Source organism: Bombus affinis, chromosome 13 (genome assembly GCF_024516045.1).
Source record: "Bombus affinis isolate iyBomAffi1 chromosome 13, iyBomAffi1.2, whole genome shotgun sequence".
Lineage (NCBI taxonomy): Eukaryota > Metazoa > Arthropoda > Insecta > Hymenoptera > Apidae > Bombus > Bombus affinis.
Window position 1 is genome coordinate 5711255 of NC_066356.1, and position 20517 is coordinate 5731771.

Sequence of the window (20517 nt, forward strand, 5' to 3'; positions counted from 1 at the left end):
TTTAAGACACGTTATATTTGGATTGGCGAATTTATCTATTTACGCGTTTATCTGTCGATTGCAGAACTCGAAGTCAGAAGCAAGATACTAGTATTGGTTTCTTTCCATTGAAATTTGGATTTTCACGAAGAGATTATTTTACAATGCGGGGCTTTCCAACTTCGTACAAGGAAATGAAAAACTTTCTCTCCTTTTGACTCTCCTTTTCTTACCCCGACCGTTTACTGTCTCGATTTAGCAAACTTCCTTTTACAACCGTTGCTTCCGTTGTTTTTGCTTTTCAGACGCGTTGCTGTATCGTATTTGCACTGACAAATTTACTCATTTATATATTTACTTCGCAAAGAGTTCAAGCTGCAAGCACGATGTTCTGGTCTGGTTTCCTTTTGTTGAAATTTGGATCTCCGTTTTACCGTATGCGACTTTCCAACTTCCTATGAGGAAACGCAGAACTCTCTTCCCCTTTGGCTCTTCTTTTTTTCTCTCGATCGTTTACCGTCCCTTTTTAGCAAGCTTCCTTTTTTTCGTTTTTGGCTTCGAGACTCGATCGCGTGTTTGAAGTGAATTTAGTTATCGATTAGAAGCGTGGAAGTTACAAGCACTATGTTGGTTTGGCTCCTTTTTGTTGAAATTTGGATTTCCATGAAGAGAGTTTTTTGCGGTACATGACTTCCCAACTTCCCAGGGGAAGATGAAGAACTCCGTTTCTCTATTCTCTCTCGCTCGTTTACCGTCTCGTTCTGGCAAGCTTCCCGTCTTTTAAATTTTCGTTTTGTTGATTTTCGTCTCGAAGCTTATTGACGCGTTTAGACGGATAAATTTATTTATCCATCGCTTTGGCTCCTTTTTTTATCCAAACAATTTGCATTCCCATGCGGGGCAAGCTACGTATCGAGGGTACGTTATTTTCTTCGAATTCTTCGATCACGTTAATGTGTATTATCACGTTGGTGTATTGCAGGCTTTTTGGCGGGTTATCGGAAGATTTGTTGGTTAAAAAATAAAGCAAAGTAGATTGATATGAGATTCAAGAAGATGATTTGATATTAAAAAATTCGATAAAATGAAATTCGAGAAGAATGGGTGCGCGAAGATGTCACAGTTTTAAGAGTTAATAGCGTGAGGTAAGAGTGATCCCTTAAAAATCGTCCAACAAAAACGTCGTCGGGTCGGTGTTCGTGACGAATTGAAATCTCTGACATTAAGAAAATGGGGGATCCCGGTTCTCCCAATGGGAGAGGTTGGCAGGTCCTCCAGCCTGATGGTGGGCGACGAAAAATGAGAGGGCGGTAGGAAGATTATGCGAAAGCTGTTCGGGAAGCCGTGTCTCTCCTGTCTGTTAAATAATACTGATAAATACGGATACATTCGTTCCCTGGATGAAGTCCCAGTTTCTTCAAGAACATCCAGCGAAATGGAAACCGGTATTACGTACATTAATTAAGGAAAATTTTCATCAGGAACGTGCAGAATATTATTAACTGGAATAAATTTTTCGAGCAACGTTTACTCTTCTAGTTTCTCCTTCAAATTTAATAACGTCGACGTATCAATTAATTTATCGCTTATTTACGAACTTGCCCGTACTCCTACAATTTATTATTATATAAACGTATTTAATTTAGTTTTAGGAAAAATGCAACGATGCTCTAAAGGAATACAAAAAATAAAGATAAAAATAAGGAATTCCTGAATGAAAAAAAGAAATGAAAATGAAGTTTCAAGCTTCAATATTTACATGCTAATTAATCAGATCCGAGCATATTAAATTTCGTATCATTTAGTTGTATTTCGACACGGCTAGGAAAATTTCATTCCGCGAAAGCGAAATATAGAAGCTCGTTAAAAAGTGCTTTATTGGAAAATGAGTATGTACTTTTTGCAACCACTGCAATCCTTTCGCAATCCTCTTTAAATATGTCTCCATGAGCTTGTTAATATAACGCAATATAACTGATAATCGCATTGATATAATTGATAATTCCACTTCGAACGCAGATTGTTTTATATCCCGAACGAGACAAATAAACGATGAAAAAAGAAATCGCCAGACACGGCGGGTTATATCAACAACGACTAAAGAATCAGTCCAACGACCATAAAATTACCGGACGCCATGCGTTAAAGAGACATCACTTTTTACATCTACCACCATATAGTGATACCACCATATAGCACTCGCATTCGCGTCAATTTAAGTCAGTACAATCCCTGCCTATTCTCATTGTACGATAGATTGCTCATACATAGATCGCATTTAAAACATCGACAATTCTTTTAATTTAAATACGTCCACAAATGACCAAGTATGTTCGTCAATAAGTCGAACGAGTAACTTAAGATCGACAGACAGCAGCCCTCCGTTTCCAACGATTCGTGAATCGTTTCCAGGAGCGACGATTCTCTTTCAATAAATCAAATTCTCAAAAAAAAAAAAAAAAATCCAACGCCTACGCGACGCGTGTCCCTTTGTTAAGCAATAACGTACGCGCCTGGTTAATTCGTAATTGGCTGCATCTGGCTTGACGGAAAAAGATTCGAAATAAAGGAGGATCGATAAAGGAGGACGGATGTGAACGTGTTGTTCGAATAATCGAGACCCAGCGGGTTTCAGTCGCAACAGAAACCACCCTTCCATGGATAGCAAAAAAAAAAAAAAGAAAAGAGAAAGGAAGAAAGAAACTAACAGAAACCACCCTCGGAATTCTTTTGCTGGTCGTTGGTGCAAGGCGTTAACCTACCTCACCTCGACTACCAACGATCTTCAGGATGAAATCGAGTCAATATTCCCAGGATAATCGTAATACACGGACGATGCGCATCCCGATGTATCCTACGGAAAGATTCGTCATTTTATCTTTACGCTCTATTGATCATTGGCACAGGAAAAATAAATTTTTGGTCCTGAGAATTCTCTTTGTTTAAACGTTTAATTTTGTGCGTTTGTAATTTTTTTTTTAGAATATTTTTAATTCGAACATTAATAGGAATTTTTAATTGGTAGTTTAATGACAACGAACAATTTTTCTTGATATCTGTCGCTTATCTCGTTTGTATCGTTTCCCTTCGCTTTCAGTTAACAATTTGTCGTTTTTTATTTATCGTTTAGTACGAGTTCAAGCTTCAGTAGGACCTCCACTGTAAATGACTTTTAGTCGAAATAACAGAATTTTTCTAAATTAGATAAATTCATGGAGACTTCAGCAATTTTCCTGAATTTTTCACTATAAGACAAATTTAATCCATCACTCGTTACTCTCAAATTCTATTATGAATATAGAATACCTCTCTTACCTTTGATCTTTGAACGAAATAATAAATTTTCTCTAAATTAAACAAATCCATAGGAGAATGACTCGTTCTTTTTCCCTCCAATTTTTCACTAAAGGGCAAGTTTCATTCATTGCTCCTAAGCTCTGCCGATGAGCACGTGATTCTCTCTCTTTTTATCTTTGACTTCCAAACGATACAAATACAAATACAAACAATACAGATTCTTGCAATTTGAATAAACACAAAATATTGCCATTTCTTCGTGACGAGTATACTCGTCAGAAACGTCCAACTGCTTAGTTCCTGAGATCTCGGTAATCGAAGAAGTCCACACTCAATAACGTGCCAGACGTGCGAACTTTATGAAGTGAATTTGAACTTAGTTTCTCAAAATTTCATTCCAAATATTTCCAGAATAATATTTATTTTTATTTTATCTTATTTACTGGAAATGCACGATAATAACCATATCCAAGGAACGGCAATTACAAGTGTCGTAACGTGGCTGCAACATTTCCAGCGCCACTTTCGTGCGCAGTAAAGCTCTATGAAATTTTGTCTCGTTCAGATTTAACTTTGAGCTTGAGTAGAAAGATCGTGGTGATATTCGTGTCATTGAGATTTCATGATTTCACGTTTGACAAGCAAGGGCTGTTCGACTGCAGGCCCATATTTCGCATAATCTAAGGCAAATGTGCGATGCTTAGGGTTTGCTCTAAACTCACGAACGTAAGAAGCTCAACGATCGTAGCGCATATAAAATGAACGTATACACATTTAAGCAAACTGATAAATATCGATTGCGACCGTCAATTTCGAAAATCTAACTTCTATCAAATCTAGCCTCGTTGTCAGCAATCGGCGTAAGCTCCGAAAACAATTTATCCAATGACTTGACCATCGCAAAAGAGTCCGCTCATCATAAGCTTCTTTGTCTTTTTGTATCTCGCAAACTAATTGCCAGCCCAACTTGAAAACTTGCTTCACAATCTTGATTCGTCTTTTGTCTCATCACGAGTCATAGTTCGCTAGCAAATTCGATTTCAAAATCGAAGGTTCAAAAACGAACGGGGGACATGAGGCACATTTCTGCGTCATTCCTTCACCCAGCAAACACGCACGCAACGTATACTAACAATTTAATTTCGTTATACACAGCCCGTTAAACAAGACCATCGTCCTTCGCGTCTATACAGGAAGATGAAGGAGCCTCGTATAATCTCGCTTAACGATTCCGCTGACAATCCTCGAGACCCCATAAAATTTCGTTGCCTGTTCTTACGCAAGCCAAACCAAGCCACGCTGGCAATAGTAACAGCAGCAACGGAGAAGCAACAACCGCTCGCAACGAAAGATTCGTTCCTTTTCCGCGTAGCCGAGACAGATCTTGCTCTTCCTCCCCGAGGAGAAGCGAGATCCGACTTTTATCCGTTCCTCCCTGTACCAGCCGATTATTATTTCAGCTTACCTTTCGCCAAGTGTACTTGCGTCCGCTTTATACTCCAAGGTAAAACCGGCTTGGAGGAGCTCGGAACGAGGTTGTATCCCCGAGGAGGCCACCGACTCCCAAGGGAGATGCCTCGGTGGTTCTCTCTCTCTTTCTCTCCCCTTTCCAACTCTTTGCCCCTCTTCCTCTCTGTCTATAGTTTCCCTCTTATTCGCTCTTTCGTTCCTACAGAACGGTATAGCGCGGCTGTCGTTGCTACTCGAGAGTGAAAACATCGAGGCACCTCTGTTTCTTTAATACACGGTTTCTACGTTTCTGTCTCTTTCTCTCTGTCTTTGTCTCTGTCTTTCTATCTAGAAGCCATCGCCGCTCATTACAGAGGAACAAAATGACGCAACGTTAGCGACACGAGTTTTCCAGCTGCTTCTATTAAACTGGTCGTTGCTCGTTGTTGGAGGATAGTAGTGTAACAAGGAATCGGGTGGCTGGAGGATCATGGTTTATTTGGCTTAGCGTTAGCTAATGGAGTATCGATTTCAGGATCTCGGAATTTTTAGGCTACGACCGAGCTTGAGGTTTGCTGCGGTTGCGCTGCAACTTTCGGGCACCGAGCTCTCGCAGTATCAGTCTGCGGATTTTTAGATTATCAATCTCGAAGATCGGAGGATCTTCCAATTCTTAGATCAGTTTTAAAGGAACTCGCGTTGATTCGTGAGCGTTGCTGGAACTTTACGGTACTCGCTAATTGATGTGGAGAATTTGTTGATTGGAGAATTTCTAACTTAGGTTTCAAACGACCTCGATCAGTTTGTCAAAGTTGCTAAAGTTGTTGGCTATGCAATTTTGAAAATTGCTGAATCTTGGAAATTAGAAGAATCTTGTCCAAAGTTTAAAAAGAAGAAACTGTGCTTTGAAATATCCACAATTGGCACACGTTTACTTGTAATCAAAGGATTTAGGAACTTTTAGCTCAGGTTTGTCAGACTTGAATCAGTTTGCCAAAATTGACTATACAATTTTGAAGATCGGAGGATTTCGGAATTTTTCTTGGAAACTTATCGACTTTGAATCTCGTTACGGGTTTAGGAAAAAAAAATACTGCGCTTTGAAATATCCCAATTTACTGCAGAAAATTCACGCGTTCATTTCGGTGCGGTGCGACACGATATAATTCGCGTAATCGAAATTTATCGCGTAGCTTCGACGTTTCGGCGTTACAAATGGACAATTTTTCGGTTAATATCCCATTCATTGTCAAGCATAATGGCTCTCGCATAGCTTTTTTTTCAGTGCTTACGGTAGCAGTACAGTGTTACTAACTGTGTAGTAAAAAGAAAAAGACAGAATGACGTATCGAAAAAACAATCCAGGTCTATATCGCTTAAGATACTATTGTTTCCTAGCTATACCGTGGAGAGGACATATCGACATAATAAGCACGGCAGGATCACTTTCGCCACCTGAGCCCCTATTACAATTCTAAAAGGAATTGCCCTAGCTAACACTTCTTCTACACCCCATATGCTATATACCATATGCGTGAAGTAAATAGAAACGCCCCTTGTGGGATCACTTAATGATTTTAATGACATTACTGTGTATAATGTAATTTCGATTATTTCTATAATTATGATCATATTAATTATTCTCGCTATAATTGTCTATATTAATTTCTAAATATGATGAATAGATTATTCGTTACTAGATTGCGGATTTTTATGTATTTTTACACAGCTAAAGAAATATAGAATCTGAGTAGAGAAATTTGTTTCGTTGTAATAAATAGCCTATCTTAAGTATTTTGTATATTTTTACATTTTATATGCGCTATGTACATTTCCGCACCACCAAATTTCGAACATTCTAAATGCGTAAAGATTCGCAATTTAATTATTATATAATATACTCAAATGCTGTTACATATTGTAGTACTTGTATATTATATATTGCTATTATGCAATATATACAAATTACTTTATTTAGGAAATTTAAACAAACAAACTTAAGAAATTTAATAATAAAAAGACAGTAACAGGGTTAAACAATCCCCTTGGTCAAATTTTTCGGACCATTTTTCAACGCGATATTTTGTAATTAGCCTGCGGCTGTTTATACATTTGTGGGAAATTTAAAAATGTATAAATACGCTAGCTGGAACAGATCTGTACGCTCAATTTTTCTTCTTGCGATCATAGAAATATAAGTGGAAATAAACATAAATAAATGAAGATTCTATTAACCAGTTACCTGTTGCGAACTCTTTCAAAATTTGGAGAAGTGCGTACCTAAAGTATGTAGCAAAATGTAAGCGATGACGAGTATACTCGTCAAGCACCGAGTATACGTGGCTGTTATAACATAGAATTAACTCGTAAAGAAATGACTGTTTTACATCGCAATTTTCTGCAATTACTAAATTCCAATTTAAACAGCAAATTGTAGCTACCTTTTCCACAACACAAAATATCGCCCGTTTCTTCGCGACGAGTATACTCGTCAAAAACAGGTAACCGGTTAAAACGATCCAATTTCGCCGCTCTCTCGCCATTTATCCTCCTTTTGTTACGCGTACATCGCGGATAAATTTCGAACGATCGAGATGAAAACGAGCGAATGAAACGATCTGGTTGGGAAAGGAAAAAGGCGTGCGTCGACGAGGCACACGCGACACGCGAGAGGATCCAGAGGGGACAAAGGAATCCCATATTCATAGGGTCTAAGGTGGGTGGTACGTTTCTTGAACGGCGACTACGAACAATGACGACGTGTCTGAACGCATTGTTGCGTCGCGAGGCAATGTCCCGCGAGGACTGATAAAAGTAATGCACCAGAATGCGGCAGAATGCACCGACCGCGCCTCCCTCAATTCCTGCCCCATTGTTACATCTGCATAACGATAGTCGTCTGCCGGCAGTGCTTCATTGTACCGAGTATATTCGATGCTCCAGAGAAGAAGATGCTCGCGGAAACCGATTCTTCCTTCTCACTGGGTTAACGCGTCGCTGTATACCCAAAATTAAAGCTAATCCGCCACAGAAGGATACTAAAATGATGAATTTCTTGAGTTTTCTGGCTTTGCAGAATAATACATCTTCTGGTCTAGTCTTGTATAAGTTCTTCTTGTTTTGGCTTCTTCGTCTAATTTCTTGGTAAAATATATGGTTTACGCCCTGATTTGATCATTGAGCGGAGATCAAGCAATTATCAAAAATCTAACGAATAGCAAAGAAAATTTGAAATTTATAGGAAAATGGATCTATAGGAAATCTATAGGAATTCTGTCTAATCTTTTTGAAACGTGTATGATGTATACCGTGGTTTATCGTCGAGTGGCCATTTAAGTAATTGGCCAAAAATCGAACAAACGGCGAACAAAATCTGAGATCTATAGAAAAGTGCGAGCAATGGAAAAATTAAAAATCTACAGAATCTATTGATATAAGTTCTCGACTCACCCTCCGAATGTTGACTGAACGCTCTCTGCAGCTCCTCTTCTTCCTCTTCCTCCTCGTCATCCTCTGTAAAAAAAAAATTGCCTAATCATAAACGATATAATAATAATAATTTATAATTAATAATAATCATATATATAGTAATCATATATAATTAATAAATAATCCACGAGTATTTCTACTTAAAAAAGAGTTATAAACAAAAGTGGGATATAACGAAAATCCAGTTAACTGTCTAGATTTAACGTAAACGTTGGCTAACGACGAGAAAGTATTTAGTAACACTCACGTTTAATTCCCGTTGTCTCATTATCCTGCTCGGTTACCTCCAGGACATTTTGCTCGTTCCCGTCGTCCCACTCTTCGTCTCCTGCGGAGAGACAAGCAACCATTAATTCCGTTTCATTTGCATATCAGCCACGAAGAATAAAATCTGTATTTGCGAAGGAAAAAAGGAAAGGGGTAAAAAAAAGAAAAGAAAAAGAAGATGAGGGGAAGAAAAGAGCAGCAACGAGCTACGAAATTGTAATTCTTCTCCCTTTCGAGCATGTGAACATTGCATACCATAAGATACATATACAGGGTGCCTCGAGCAACTTGGCGCTAAAATAAAGATAGCGAAAGTTGATATTACGTGAGTTTAGGATTTTTTTATTTGATGGTGTTTAACAATGAAAATCGATTTATTTATTTGATTTATTAACGGTAATTGGCTTATTTATCGGTGAGTTTACCCATGTAATTGAATTGGTTTATTATTATATATTTGCCTATTTATTGGTTTATTTATTGAAATATTTATTTGTTAATCGCAGCAACTGATGCGTTTTATTGAATTATTCAATGGTGATAATTGGTTCAGTTAGACCTATTTTTAGATTAAAGTAAGTTGATAAGTCCACGCTTCGTAATTGTAAATAAGTCGCCAATGTTTATGCATTTATGAAGCATGTAAATAATATAGAAATGCCTAGAATGCAAAACACGTGGCATGCAAAGATATATATCAAATATTCAAGGCAAAGCACTCGTCATAATATTCAAAGGGTGGAGCAAATTTCTAATCAACGTCCAGTTCGTCAATTGTTTAATTATACTCTACAATTTATATCTAATATCTATTGTATAATTTGTATTTATTGTATAATTTATTCCTCCTATTATTCTACAATCTATATTCCTTGAATCGTAAAAATAGAACACAAGAATTCCATTTATAGCTCAAAGTAAAACTTCATTTTTTTACAAAATTAGGTTATACTGCAATTTTATAAGAAATATCGTGACTAAGCGACTACAACCAAAGTTCGCAAATTAACTCTAATCATCTGAATTATAACGATACTTTTAAAACGATTCTACATACGAATATAAAAATATCTTGTAAAGCAAAACTGCATCCAATACCTTTGTACATCCACTAAACAATGCTTCCCATCATTTTTTTTTTTACAGAAAAATATATAAACGTATTTGCGTTTTAAATCATTATACTTCTAGTATAAATAATTATAATTCTAGTTCTAGCGGGACACCCTGTACATATATATGTGTTGTGTGTATGAATATGAATTCCAAGTAACACGGCGAGAAACGATTAATAATACGCTTTTTGCAGACCGTCCAGCGGCGGATGAACAAGATTTGTGCGCCGAATGTAACGACGCGAATAAGTTTAACTTTAACGAACTACGTTTCATCGTGAAATACAGGGTGAATTTGCGAGGTGCGAGTAAAATGTTTGATAACAAATTCGTCACATAGAACTGATTAAAATGGATTATCATTTTAATCAAAATTATTCGCAACGGTATTAAATTAATATAACAATGAACTTTCCTTATTCGCGAACGAACAATTGTAGTTTCTTCTCTCGTAAAACATAGCGAACAAAGTACTACTGATAGACAGCGAAATTAATTTATGATGTTCTTCGTCCTCTTAAAAATATGTCTTCAAGACAATTAACCAGTTACCTGTTCGAAAACCGTGCTCCTAAATTGTATCGCGTAAGGTAAGCGACGACGAGTATACTCGTCAAGCACAAAGTATGTGTGGCTGTTATAACATAGAATTAAGTTGTAATGAAACGACTGTTTTATTTTGTAATCTTATTACTGCAATTTGTAGCAGCAAATTGTAGCTATTTTTTACACGTGACGAGTATACTCGTCATAACACAAAATATTGTCATTGCTTCGTGACGAGTATACTCGTCGTAACACAAAATATTGCCATTGCTTCGTGACGAGTATACTCGTCGTAACACAAAATATTGCCATTGCTTCGTGACGAGTATACTCGTCGTAACACAAAATATTGCCATTGCTTCGTGACGAGTATACTCGTCGTAACACAAAATATTGTCATTGCTTCGTGACGAGTATATTCGTCGTAACACAAAATATTGCCATTGCTTCGTGACGAGTATATTCGTTGTAACACAAAATATTGCCATTGCTTCGTGACGAGTATACTCGTCGTAACACAAAATATTGTCATTGCTTCGTGACGAGTATATTCGTGGAAAACAGCTAACCGATTAATCAGAAAATAAATCCGGCTCTTCTCAATACATTACGAATTCGTTTACACTAACGAGAATAATTCATAATGTATTTTCGAAAATAATGCTGAAAATATCATCTAATTCCTAGTTCATACAATTAATCAGCACATCGACCATGATTTGCAAACAATCACAACCACGAATACTCGCGTGCATACACGCACAGCATTGCATTTTCAATTTCTAATTTATGTTTAGAACTGACTAACGATTCTCAACAGGTTCGATTTTCAAACAAACAAAATTGCTCAAACAGCAATTCAATTTTCTCGCGTGGTATCGTTTAATCTTTTCGAATCTGTAAACGATGATCGCAATCCCAAATACCCAAATGCAAACGCATTGATCGACGCACTGGTTGTAACGAGAACGTTCCCGTTAAACGCTGAAATCAGTCTACTTTTTCCGCTCGAACATACAAAAAAAAAAAAAAGAAAGAAAAATAAGCAAAAAGGGAGGAAAAATAGAAAAGCGAGAATAAAACAAATCCGCATTCGACACCTTGGAAAACAGTGGCAATCGGTCGGAGTGGCAAGTTTATCCTGTGAAAAGCTGGTTTGGGGGCGCGGAGAGAGAGTTTGAATGAGACCAATGTGAAAGAGGTAGAGGGCGGATGCAAAATAACAAACGACCTGTTGGCCACGTGGACAGGGGTGTAATTTTTTAAGTTTAATTTTGTGGTCCCACGTGACAAACGGATGGCTCTACTATACGGTAGCCCACGTCAGTACGGTGCGTGGGTATATTTCATGTTGAAAACACGGCTCGTCGTTTCGTGTTTGATGATATACAGGCAACGAGCCGTTGCGAGCCAACTTGCTCATCTACCCTATTACGCAACGTTGAAATTCGACGACGATCCTTTAGCCTGGCCTCCTCCGCGTTACTGAATGAACGATGATGATTCTATGTTGCGTCTTAAAATACATTGTGCACCTGAATTCGCGGTACGAGCGACGTCAGGAAGAACAAGACGAAATTCAGAAATAACGAAATTACGTTGACGGTTTCTTTCTCGAGGAAATCGAAATAAGCGTATTTGATTAATTCTCAGATTATTCTATGCACGGAAATAAGTCAAAAATGAAGAGTACAACTCTCTCGTTTGAAATCTCGTTCTCGAGAAGGTCGAGTGCACGTTCTGTGATGATAATTCTCCATTAGCTTAGACAAAGTTTAAACCAATGGAAAACCAAAGTAAACGCGGATAAAGGCAAACACATTACATCCACTCTAAGGAGTGGCGTTGTAGGCTACGATAACTCTCAATAATACTACAAATATCTCAAACAACAACAGTTACCTACTTAGAAATGCACTTAGACTCTCGACTAACGTGGAAACAACACGTACGCGGCAAGATTGACCAGATTAGACATCGGAAGGAAGAATATGTATTGGCTTATCAGCGCAAACGTGGAAAATTAAGTACAGATAACCAACTTCTCGTCTACGGAACAATCGTCAAACTCATTTAGACGTACGATATCGATCTGTGGAACACGACTGCTGAGAGCCACATCGCTAAATTAGGAGCTTTACGATCTATCATGTCCAGGACCATAGTAAATGCAACGCGGTATGTGTGACATGACGAACCCAGTAAAGATCTGAAGATCAGTTCAGTGGCTGAGGAAATTATACGCTTGTGTGGCAAATACAAAACCAGATTAGTCTATAGCGTTGAACTATTTACCATCAGAAGGTAATACTACATATGAAAGAGTGAACCAAAAAACTAATGGCACCCTCGGTCAATTAAGTTGCACGAAGGCCACAAACAATGTATAAGCAGTTAGATGTCTCTGACGAGTATACTCGTCGCGAAGAAATGGCGATATTTTTAAAATATATTTTAAATTAATATAAATTAAAATATATTTAAAAAAGATAGAACAGTCATTCCATTACAACTTAATTCTATATTATAACAGTCACATATACTCTGTACTTGACGAGTATACTCGTCGTCGCTTATCTAACGCGATATATCTTAGGAATACACTTTTTAACAAGATCGCAACAGCTAACTGGATAAACAAAATTGTAAATCCACTGAATGGAACTCCGTATGGCAATGGAAAACCTCAAACACGCATCGTATCGTTAATTCGTAATTCCTGTTGTTAATAGCCTCAACAGCTTATGCGACGTTAATTAATAAATAAATTTTTAAAAAGGGGGAAAAGAATAGATTAGACAATTGTCGTAACAACCTAGTCGAGAAACTCTACACAAACAACCTATCTAAAAGACTGCACGGAAGGCATCCTAACGAACCACGATAATAAAACAACACTTTTGATCGCAAATCTACTACACTTAAGATTGTTATATGTACAGATGATCTGTAACGAGAAAACACGTACGCGTAATATTTACGATTAACCGCTAAATATATTTGTCGAATCTCCTAACAGGACAAATTATAAAGTTCACTGAGGTAAAAGAAAAGAAGGAAAATATTCTGCATTAAACGCGTTCAAATTCGATTTTCTTGAAGAAGAGACTTTGAACGAAAAAATTGTATCCTACGTTTTCCACTCATTCTCGCGCGTAGAATAACCTGCTGCCAACTTTCCATTCTTATTTAATCGAGAATTAATCAAACGCGCGTATGTTTGACGAGTTACCAAATTTCTCGAACACGAGGTCTGCAACGCGATTTCATTATTCTTGATTTTCATCTCATTTTGAGCCTCAGAGTCCCTCTGATCGTCGCTGTAACCGCGAATTTACACCGACCGTGGCATATTCTAGTCACTATCAATCAAAACCTAGTCTCTTGAAGCACAACGAAGAACAGGGCCGAGGTAAGAAGAAGCTCTACCTTCTTTTTAACACGCGATAATCGCGAAACTTTGATGAAGAGAGTTCCAGCGAGAGTCTTAAGGCTTTCGACGAAGCTTGCACGTTGAGGAAAGAAAGCTTGTACGTCCATCGACTTTATTGGAAAGAGCCGCGGGAGAAGGAGAACATCTTTCTCTATGGATGGAGCATTAGCTTGGAGACGTGAAACAACGAAGAGCAGCAAGGGATGGAAGATACTAGGTCTTAAATATTCTACAAGACATCAAGCCAAGGCAGCACACTATGTCGAGCACCCTTGGATTGAACCTTTGCACCCTCCGCCCTGTCAGCTGTCAAGCTGCTTCTGTCGAGCAGCTCTCGCGTTTCATGCCACCTAGGATACCACGAGAGTTAATGCTTCATCCATCATCGAGGGCTCCTACTAGCAACGACTTTTCCATCGGCTCTCTCAACCTTGTCTCCCTAATTGCTCCTACAAACTTCTACCTCTCATCCTCTGTTACTGCGCTTAGAGGCTTGCATCAGTTATTCGTAGGAATCTCGCGGTTCGTTCTTCCTGCAATTGTTTAACCCCTTCAGTTGAAGAAACAGTACACATAGAGTTCACGCTATTACTAGCGAGCGTTTTCCTCGTAAACGATAAATAACGCGAGGAAAAAGCGAAAGAGGAAGAAGATGAGCGGTTCGAAGTATTCGTAATAATATTTTTGCGCAAGGGCAAAAATGCAGGTACACTTCGCAGTTGTATTATTCTTTTAAATGGGAACTTACTTGTTTTTATCGTAAAACCTATCGTAAAACCAGCCATTTCATACTCGGCAACCTAATAGAATCCAGAAAATTGGAAGATCAAGTAAAATACATTTCAGGTGAAAAAATTCGAAATATTCGTGAAACTACCCCTTTCATATGCAACCCGGTAGACTGCAATCGTCGTAACTAGGTACGAAAATCAAATAAGAAAATTCTAAACCCTCGTAAAACCACCCATTTCATACGCGTGAAGCTAACAGAATCCAAAAAATTGGAAGACCGAGTAAAATAAATTTCAGGTGAAAAAATTCGAAATATTCATGGAACTACCCCTTTCGTATGCAACCCGGTAGACTGCAATCGTCATAACTAGCTACGAAAATCAAATAAGAAAATTCGAAACGCTCGTAAAACCGCTCCTTTCATGCGCACCAATCTAATAAAACTGGAAAGATCGACGAAGCAAGTAAAATACAGCGCTGATAAACCAGTTAGCTGCAAGTTTCATGCTGACTTCGGTCACGAATGTATCCGCACATCCGCGTTATCGAAAACAGCAACGTACTCGGAGGTTAAGCCGCAATATGCAGTTACCCTCGTACGAGACATCTACGTGGGTCATAATAATACATCCGTTTAACGTTAGACAGGGCCAACAATCTCGGAGGTAAAGAGGGGTTGAGATTGCGCGAGCTGTATTTTCCAGAGCTTAGATCGGAGAACGTCTTTGTCCTCTGGAAACGGTCTGCCTCCCAAACCGGATACCGATGCTACGTGCCTTCTTACCTATCTTCTTACGTGCTCATATCCGTAACGCACACGTGGTTCAAAGCCAATTCCCTTTACCTTTACGATTATTGCCCGGACCAAGCTGTTTTACCTCGCAATTGTTTACTATATTTACGACAAATCAAATTTGAAAAGGAGATACGTATACGAGGAAGGGGAATGAACGAAACTAGATGTGTGGAAATTTAATAGTCGAAATTTTATTGGATAGAAGAACAGGAGAGCAGAGGAGTAATGAGAGTAAGAATGTTGTTGATTAAAATTCATCTTTTAGGATTATTTGTGTCATTTGTTCGCGATAAGTAATTTTATCGTACTAATTTATTTGTTTGTTGAGAAATTGGGCGTTACAATCATGTACTTAGATAACGAAATTGAGAAATGCGTACGAAGAATGTAAAACAAATGAACGAAATTATGTATAATAGTCGAGATTCTATTATTATTAAATTAATATTAATCTATTATTATAAAAGTAGAGAAGCGATGATGTACAAATATTATTCGTGAAAATTTACTCTGGGATTTAGAATTATTTGTTAATAATTTCTTAATAATAAGTAGCCTTATGCAAGTAATTCGGTTCTATTTATTTTCAAAGACAAACCGTTTATTAGTTATAAACGAATGAAGTTGAGAAGCGCAAAAAGTGGAGTTGATTAGTTTAGCATCTGGGAAGCTCGTTCGTTTCTTCAAGATGAAGAACATGAGTGAGATAGAGAGAAAGGAAACTGACTCGTTGACAAAGGAGATTGACAACAGCAGCTGCTAGTAAAATGAAATAATTATAATACATGTAACCGTAATCTGAAGGACTCTAACAAATTACACATTATAAAGCCCGTATAATAGGAATATAAATAACAGATTTACAATGAGAATACAGAGAAGATAAAAAGAATGAAAAGTATCCAATTTGTACTAAATATCGTTCTAACACTTACGTCCGGCAGTGTATGTATATCTCATCAACCAATTGCCACAAATTCCCAATTACCAAACCCAAACCCACCCACGAACCCAATATCTATCCTCCGAACAGCCCAACGAATTAAGCTTGCCTAACCCACGGCTTAACCGGAAGCTGCAATTTCCCTCTGCCTATATGGTTAGCATCTTCGTCCTTGGCACACCCATGGAATATCAAAACACCTTTCTCTTCCCTTTAGTATGCATCTCTGTTACAAATTCGATTTGTCGTAAATATGGTAAACAATTGGGCTGCAAGGTAAAACAGTCGAATCATTGTTACCTAGACAATAATCGTAAAGGTAAAGGAGATTGCACTATCATCCGTGCGCATGCCGGTATGTGTGTTTCGTTTTAGGAACATAATGGGCACGTAAGAAGGCACGTAAGAAGAAGAAATTACGTGCACAGCGACGCAAAGATTTATCGTGGTTGTTCTCAAAGTTTGTAGATAATATTTTGTAGATATTTTGACATACAGCGTGTGGAAAGATGTAGACGTAATATACGTAGTTATTTAGACGTGAAGATAGCGAGGAAAACTCGAGTAATTGAATTTCACGATTAACCTGTTTGAAAATCGTATAGCTAAAATGAGTCGGAAAAAAGTAAGCGATGACGAGTATGCCGGTTGTAACACAAAATATTGCCACTTCTTCGCGACGAGTATACTCGTCAGAAACATTTCACGGGTTAAGGGAAACACGCTAGTGCTTTTGATGAATATGCGGAAATCACGTTTTTATTTTTTGATACGATAAACAGTTTTAATTTTATGTAAGAGAAAAAGTGATCTAAAATAGTAATAAGGATAGCTGAACGAAATGGAAGTTCTCCCGACGTAAAAATTATAAGAAATATCTAAAAGTTGAAGGAATTTTTGTATTCGCTGAATACAGCACGATGTAGCCAGAGTATGGGAAACTGTGTTCGAGTTAATATCAAAGAAACGTATTATTATAAGCCGATCTATATGCACGAGGATGATAACTGCATATTGAGACTAAACCCTCCTGTAACAAGAATCTTGAGCAGAGATATTTTAGGACGCGATATACATGTAATATGCAAGGATGTTGTTTCTTCCCTGTGCTTCGAATGTAAAATCTTGAGTTACGAGGATCCGGTTATTCTTAAGTTTTTCTACTTATCTTCTTCTCTATCTTTATTATTATCTATTTCACTATCTTCGTATTTTCTTCTTTTCTCTTTTCTTGTTTATATTATGCAACACAATAAGCAAAGTACGGATATCCATAGAAATTTATTTTTTTTTTTTCTTTAGAAACATAACTAAAGAAGCTTAACCCACATAGAAGTCCGTTTCGTTTATTAAATATTGAAACAATAACTTTGCTTTCGATATTATTTTGCGTTATTTTCATATAAAATTTTATATTTTGCATGAAATACTATTTTATGGAATACATCCTTTATATTTCCATGCCTTTAAATTTCCCATAAAACGTACAGATGCATCGCAGTCTACGTATAAAATATCAATATAACGGGCAGAATTCTTTTTTCTTTTTTATTTTTTTTTTTTTTTTTTTTTTTTTTTCAAATTACGAAGGATTACTGCGTTACACGTTTTGGTTTCGAGCAATTAAATAACATATTCGCTATAGACAAATCCATCAACGTCCAGAACAATTTAAACCTCCCAAAACCACTCGTTCTCCATCGATACGTTCCGACTGTAACCCTCCAAACTATACCTCACCCCTTTCGTTCCACCCTTGCTATGTTACGTATTACGATGTTATAGTATTGCCCAATAGATCGAGGTTGTAAAACCAGGCAAGCGTCAAAATTTGCATGTCTCGAAACCTCTAGACGAATGAATAGACAGAAATCTGAGAAGATAACATCTGAAATTTCAGTCAGGGCCAGATGAAGTAGGAATACGTCTTTGCTATGCGAGTCCTTGATTTCAATTTTTTTGCGTTCAAATTTCTAATTTAAAATTCAAGTATCTAATTCGAACACCTAAATTCAAAATTGTAGTTCAAGTTTCTAATTAATAAAGAAAGAATAAATTTCTATTTATAATAAATAGTCATTCATAGTTCTCTAGAAACTTTCGTCTCTTTATAATGTTTAAAACCTGCTCCTCGATAAGGAACCCTTCACTAAACAAATCCTCATAACTTTTCTCAAACGTCCTCTTCTGTCTCATGCTTTCTCTATTATCTACAGTGTGAGAATAAAAATCCACAAGAAGGGAAAACTATCAAATATTCGAGATTTATAAAATATTGAAATACGTAGCAAGCAAAGTCCAAAGAACTCGATTGCCTTACGCAACTATCCTCTAACATTCTCTTCTTTTAACATTCTCAACTTTCTCTCCTTTTCTTTATTGATAATAAAAAGAAATCCAAGCGTACTATATCATAATACAGCAAAAATAGCGCAGCATAAAATTACCAAAAAATGTGAAAATCTCGGATAATATTGCACGACTGTCTCTAACACCTTCCTGCTTCATCCTCTCCTTAACGAAATCCAACTTATGTAGCGCAGTGTACAGATTAATTCAAACATAAGGGTCATAGTGAAAATCCGGGAAACCCTAACCGTCGTTCCCTTTCCAACCCATCTTCCTCCTTTTCCTATCGATCAAAATAGCAAATAAAATCCAAGAGAAGACCGAATTCACGGCACAACCCAAAATGTATTATAAAATACATCTGGTAGAGTAAAGTTTGGATGAAGAACAGTAAGGAAAAAGGTGTAAGGTCTGACGATTACCCTCTGCTGGTTACGATAATCTGGCTAACGATATCTCGTGGGGATCGCGGGGTCGCGTCGAGACGTCGGTCCCGGTGGCTGCAGGCGGGGACAGTTACGAAGCCAGCAGGGTTTCCCAGTCATTAATCGATATGCCGTGAATAAAGGAGAGACCGTCCTGCGGGTTATCCGGAGCGACTGCTATCTCTACTCCCCGGTTGCAGCCCGCCGTACGTCTTGGACTCGTGACAGCCAGTCAGACAGCCGAGAGAGCAGCCATTGGGAAAGGCTCTGCTCTGCTCTGCTCTGCTCTGTTCTGCTCTGCTCTGCTCTGCTCTGCTCTGCTCTGCTCTGCTCTGCTCTGCTCCGCTCTGCTCTGCTCTGCTCTGATCTGATCTGCTCTGCTCTGGTCTGCTCTGCTCTGCTCTGGTCTGCTCTGCTCTGCTCTGCTCTGCTCTGCTCTGCTCTGCTCTGCTCTGATCTGCTCTTGCTCTGGCGTGCTGTGCCGTAGATGGCTGGCTGGGTGGCTGGTACAAGGGAAGTCGAGCTAATTCCCGAGGGAACCTAACCCCGGCCAGCTCTGACGCGGGCTCAGACTCCCTCGGGAGCAGCGCATCCACCGACGAACACCCTCTGGCTCCGACACGCTACCTGGAGCAGCCGGGATATTGCGGGATAACTTTGACCCCACCGTTGCCTACAGTCAGCCATGCTAAAACACTTATCCTTCTTGTCGTTCTTCCTCTTCGCCTGCTTTGTTTTGTCTTTGCCCTTGTGGCGGATAGCCTTTCCGATTATTGATCGACTCGGAATAATTATAATTATAATTGGTTTGGCAAGTTAGATGGAACTGGCAGGGTACCGTAGAATAATCGCACATGCGTAACACACGATATGCTAAAGCATGTAGGATTGATCGATTTAGAATTATAACTATAATTAGTTTGGAAAGTTATATGGAGCAATCGTGGCTACTGTGGTCTTGGTATTAAGTGTTCTTGTTATTGCAGGTTGTTACGGTATTTCTTCTCTTTTTCTTCTAGATTAAAAAGCGCACTTTTTGCACTTTTTGTGCGTTTCCGTTAGAGACACAAAGAATGCACACGATACGCAGAAACATAGGAAATTGATCGGCATGAAATTATAATTGCTATGAGCAACGATGTAGGACACTTGAGATATTCTGGAATAACATTAACGTCGAGGTTTCCTGTTATGGGGAAATTAAGTTGTATACATTTCCCCTCTTCTTCTTCATCTGATCGTAGATTAAGAATCATTGATCGACTGGGAATTGTAATTGTTCTGGAAAGTTATACGGGATACGACCCGAGATATTGCACAATGATTTTAACGTTAAGGTTCCTTGTCGCTAAACCTATGTCATGAAATCCTTCCGAGAAGAATCACTTCGGATAACCAATGAACTGTTATTACAATTATTCCAATAAACCGTCCGAAGCGCTTGAAGTATTACAAGATCAACATTGACCTACGAGTATATTCTATATAACTATAAAACTCAGCCTTTTATTTAAAAACAAAAACTTCTGTCAGATCGTGGAACAATTTCCTCCTTACTAATTACAATATCAATAATAAAAACAACTGTGATATTTTTGTAAAAAAGGCACGATGTACTAAAATTCGGAGCAGTTTAAATCGAAACAAATACATCTACCATTTAATTGAACGCCAACTTATCGAAGCGTACGTAAAAC

The 20517-nt window shown here is 38.0% G+C and overlaps 1 protein-coding gene across 2 annotated transcripts in view; it reads right to left on the minus strand.

Annotated features, from left to right (window-relative positions):
- Positions 1-20517, minus strand: part of LOC126923022 (zinc finger protein 423 homolog) — a 133047-nt gene that overhangs the window by 102642 nt on the left and 9888 nt on the right. For both annotated transcript variants that reach the window (XM_050736009.1, XM_050736008.1), the window contains exons 2-3: positions 8462-8542; positions 8176-8238 (exon numbers count right to left, since the gene is read on the minus strand). In XM_050736009.1, coding sequence (XP_050591966.1) covers positions 8176-8238; positions 8462-8542 — 144 coding nt within the window. The remainder of the gene's footprint in view (positions 1-8175; positions 8239-8461; positions 8543-20517) is intronic.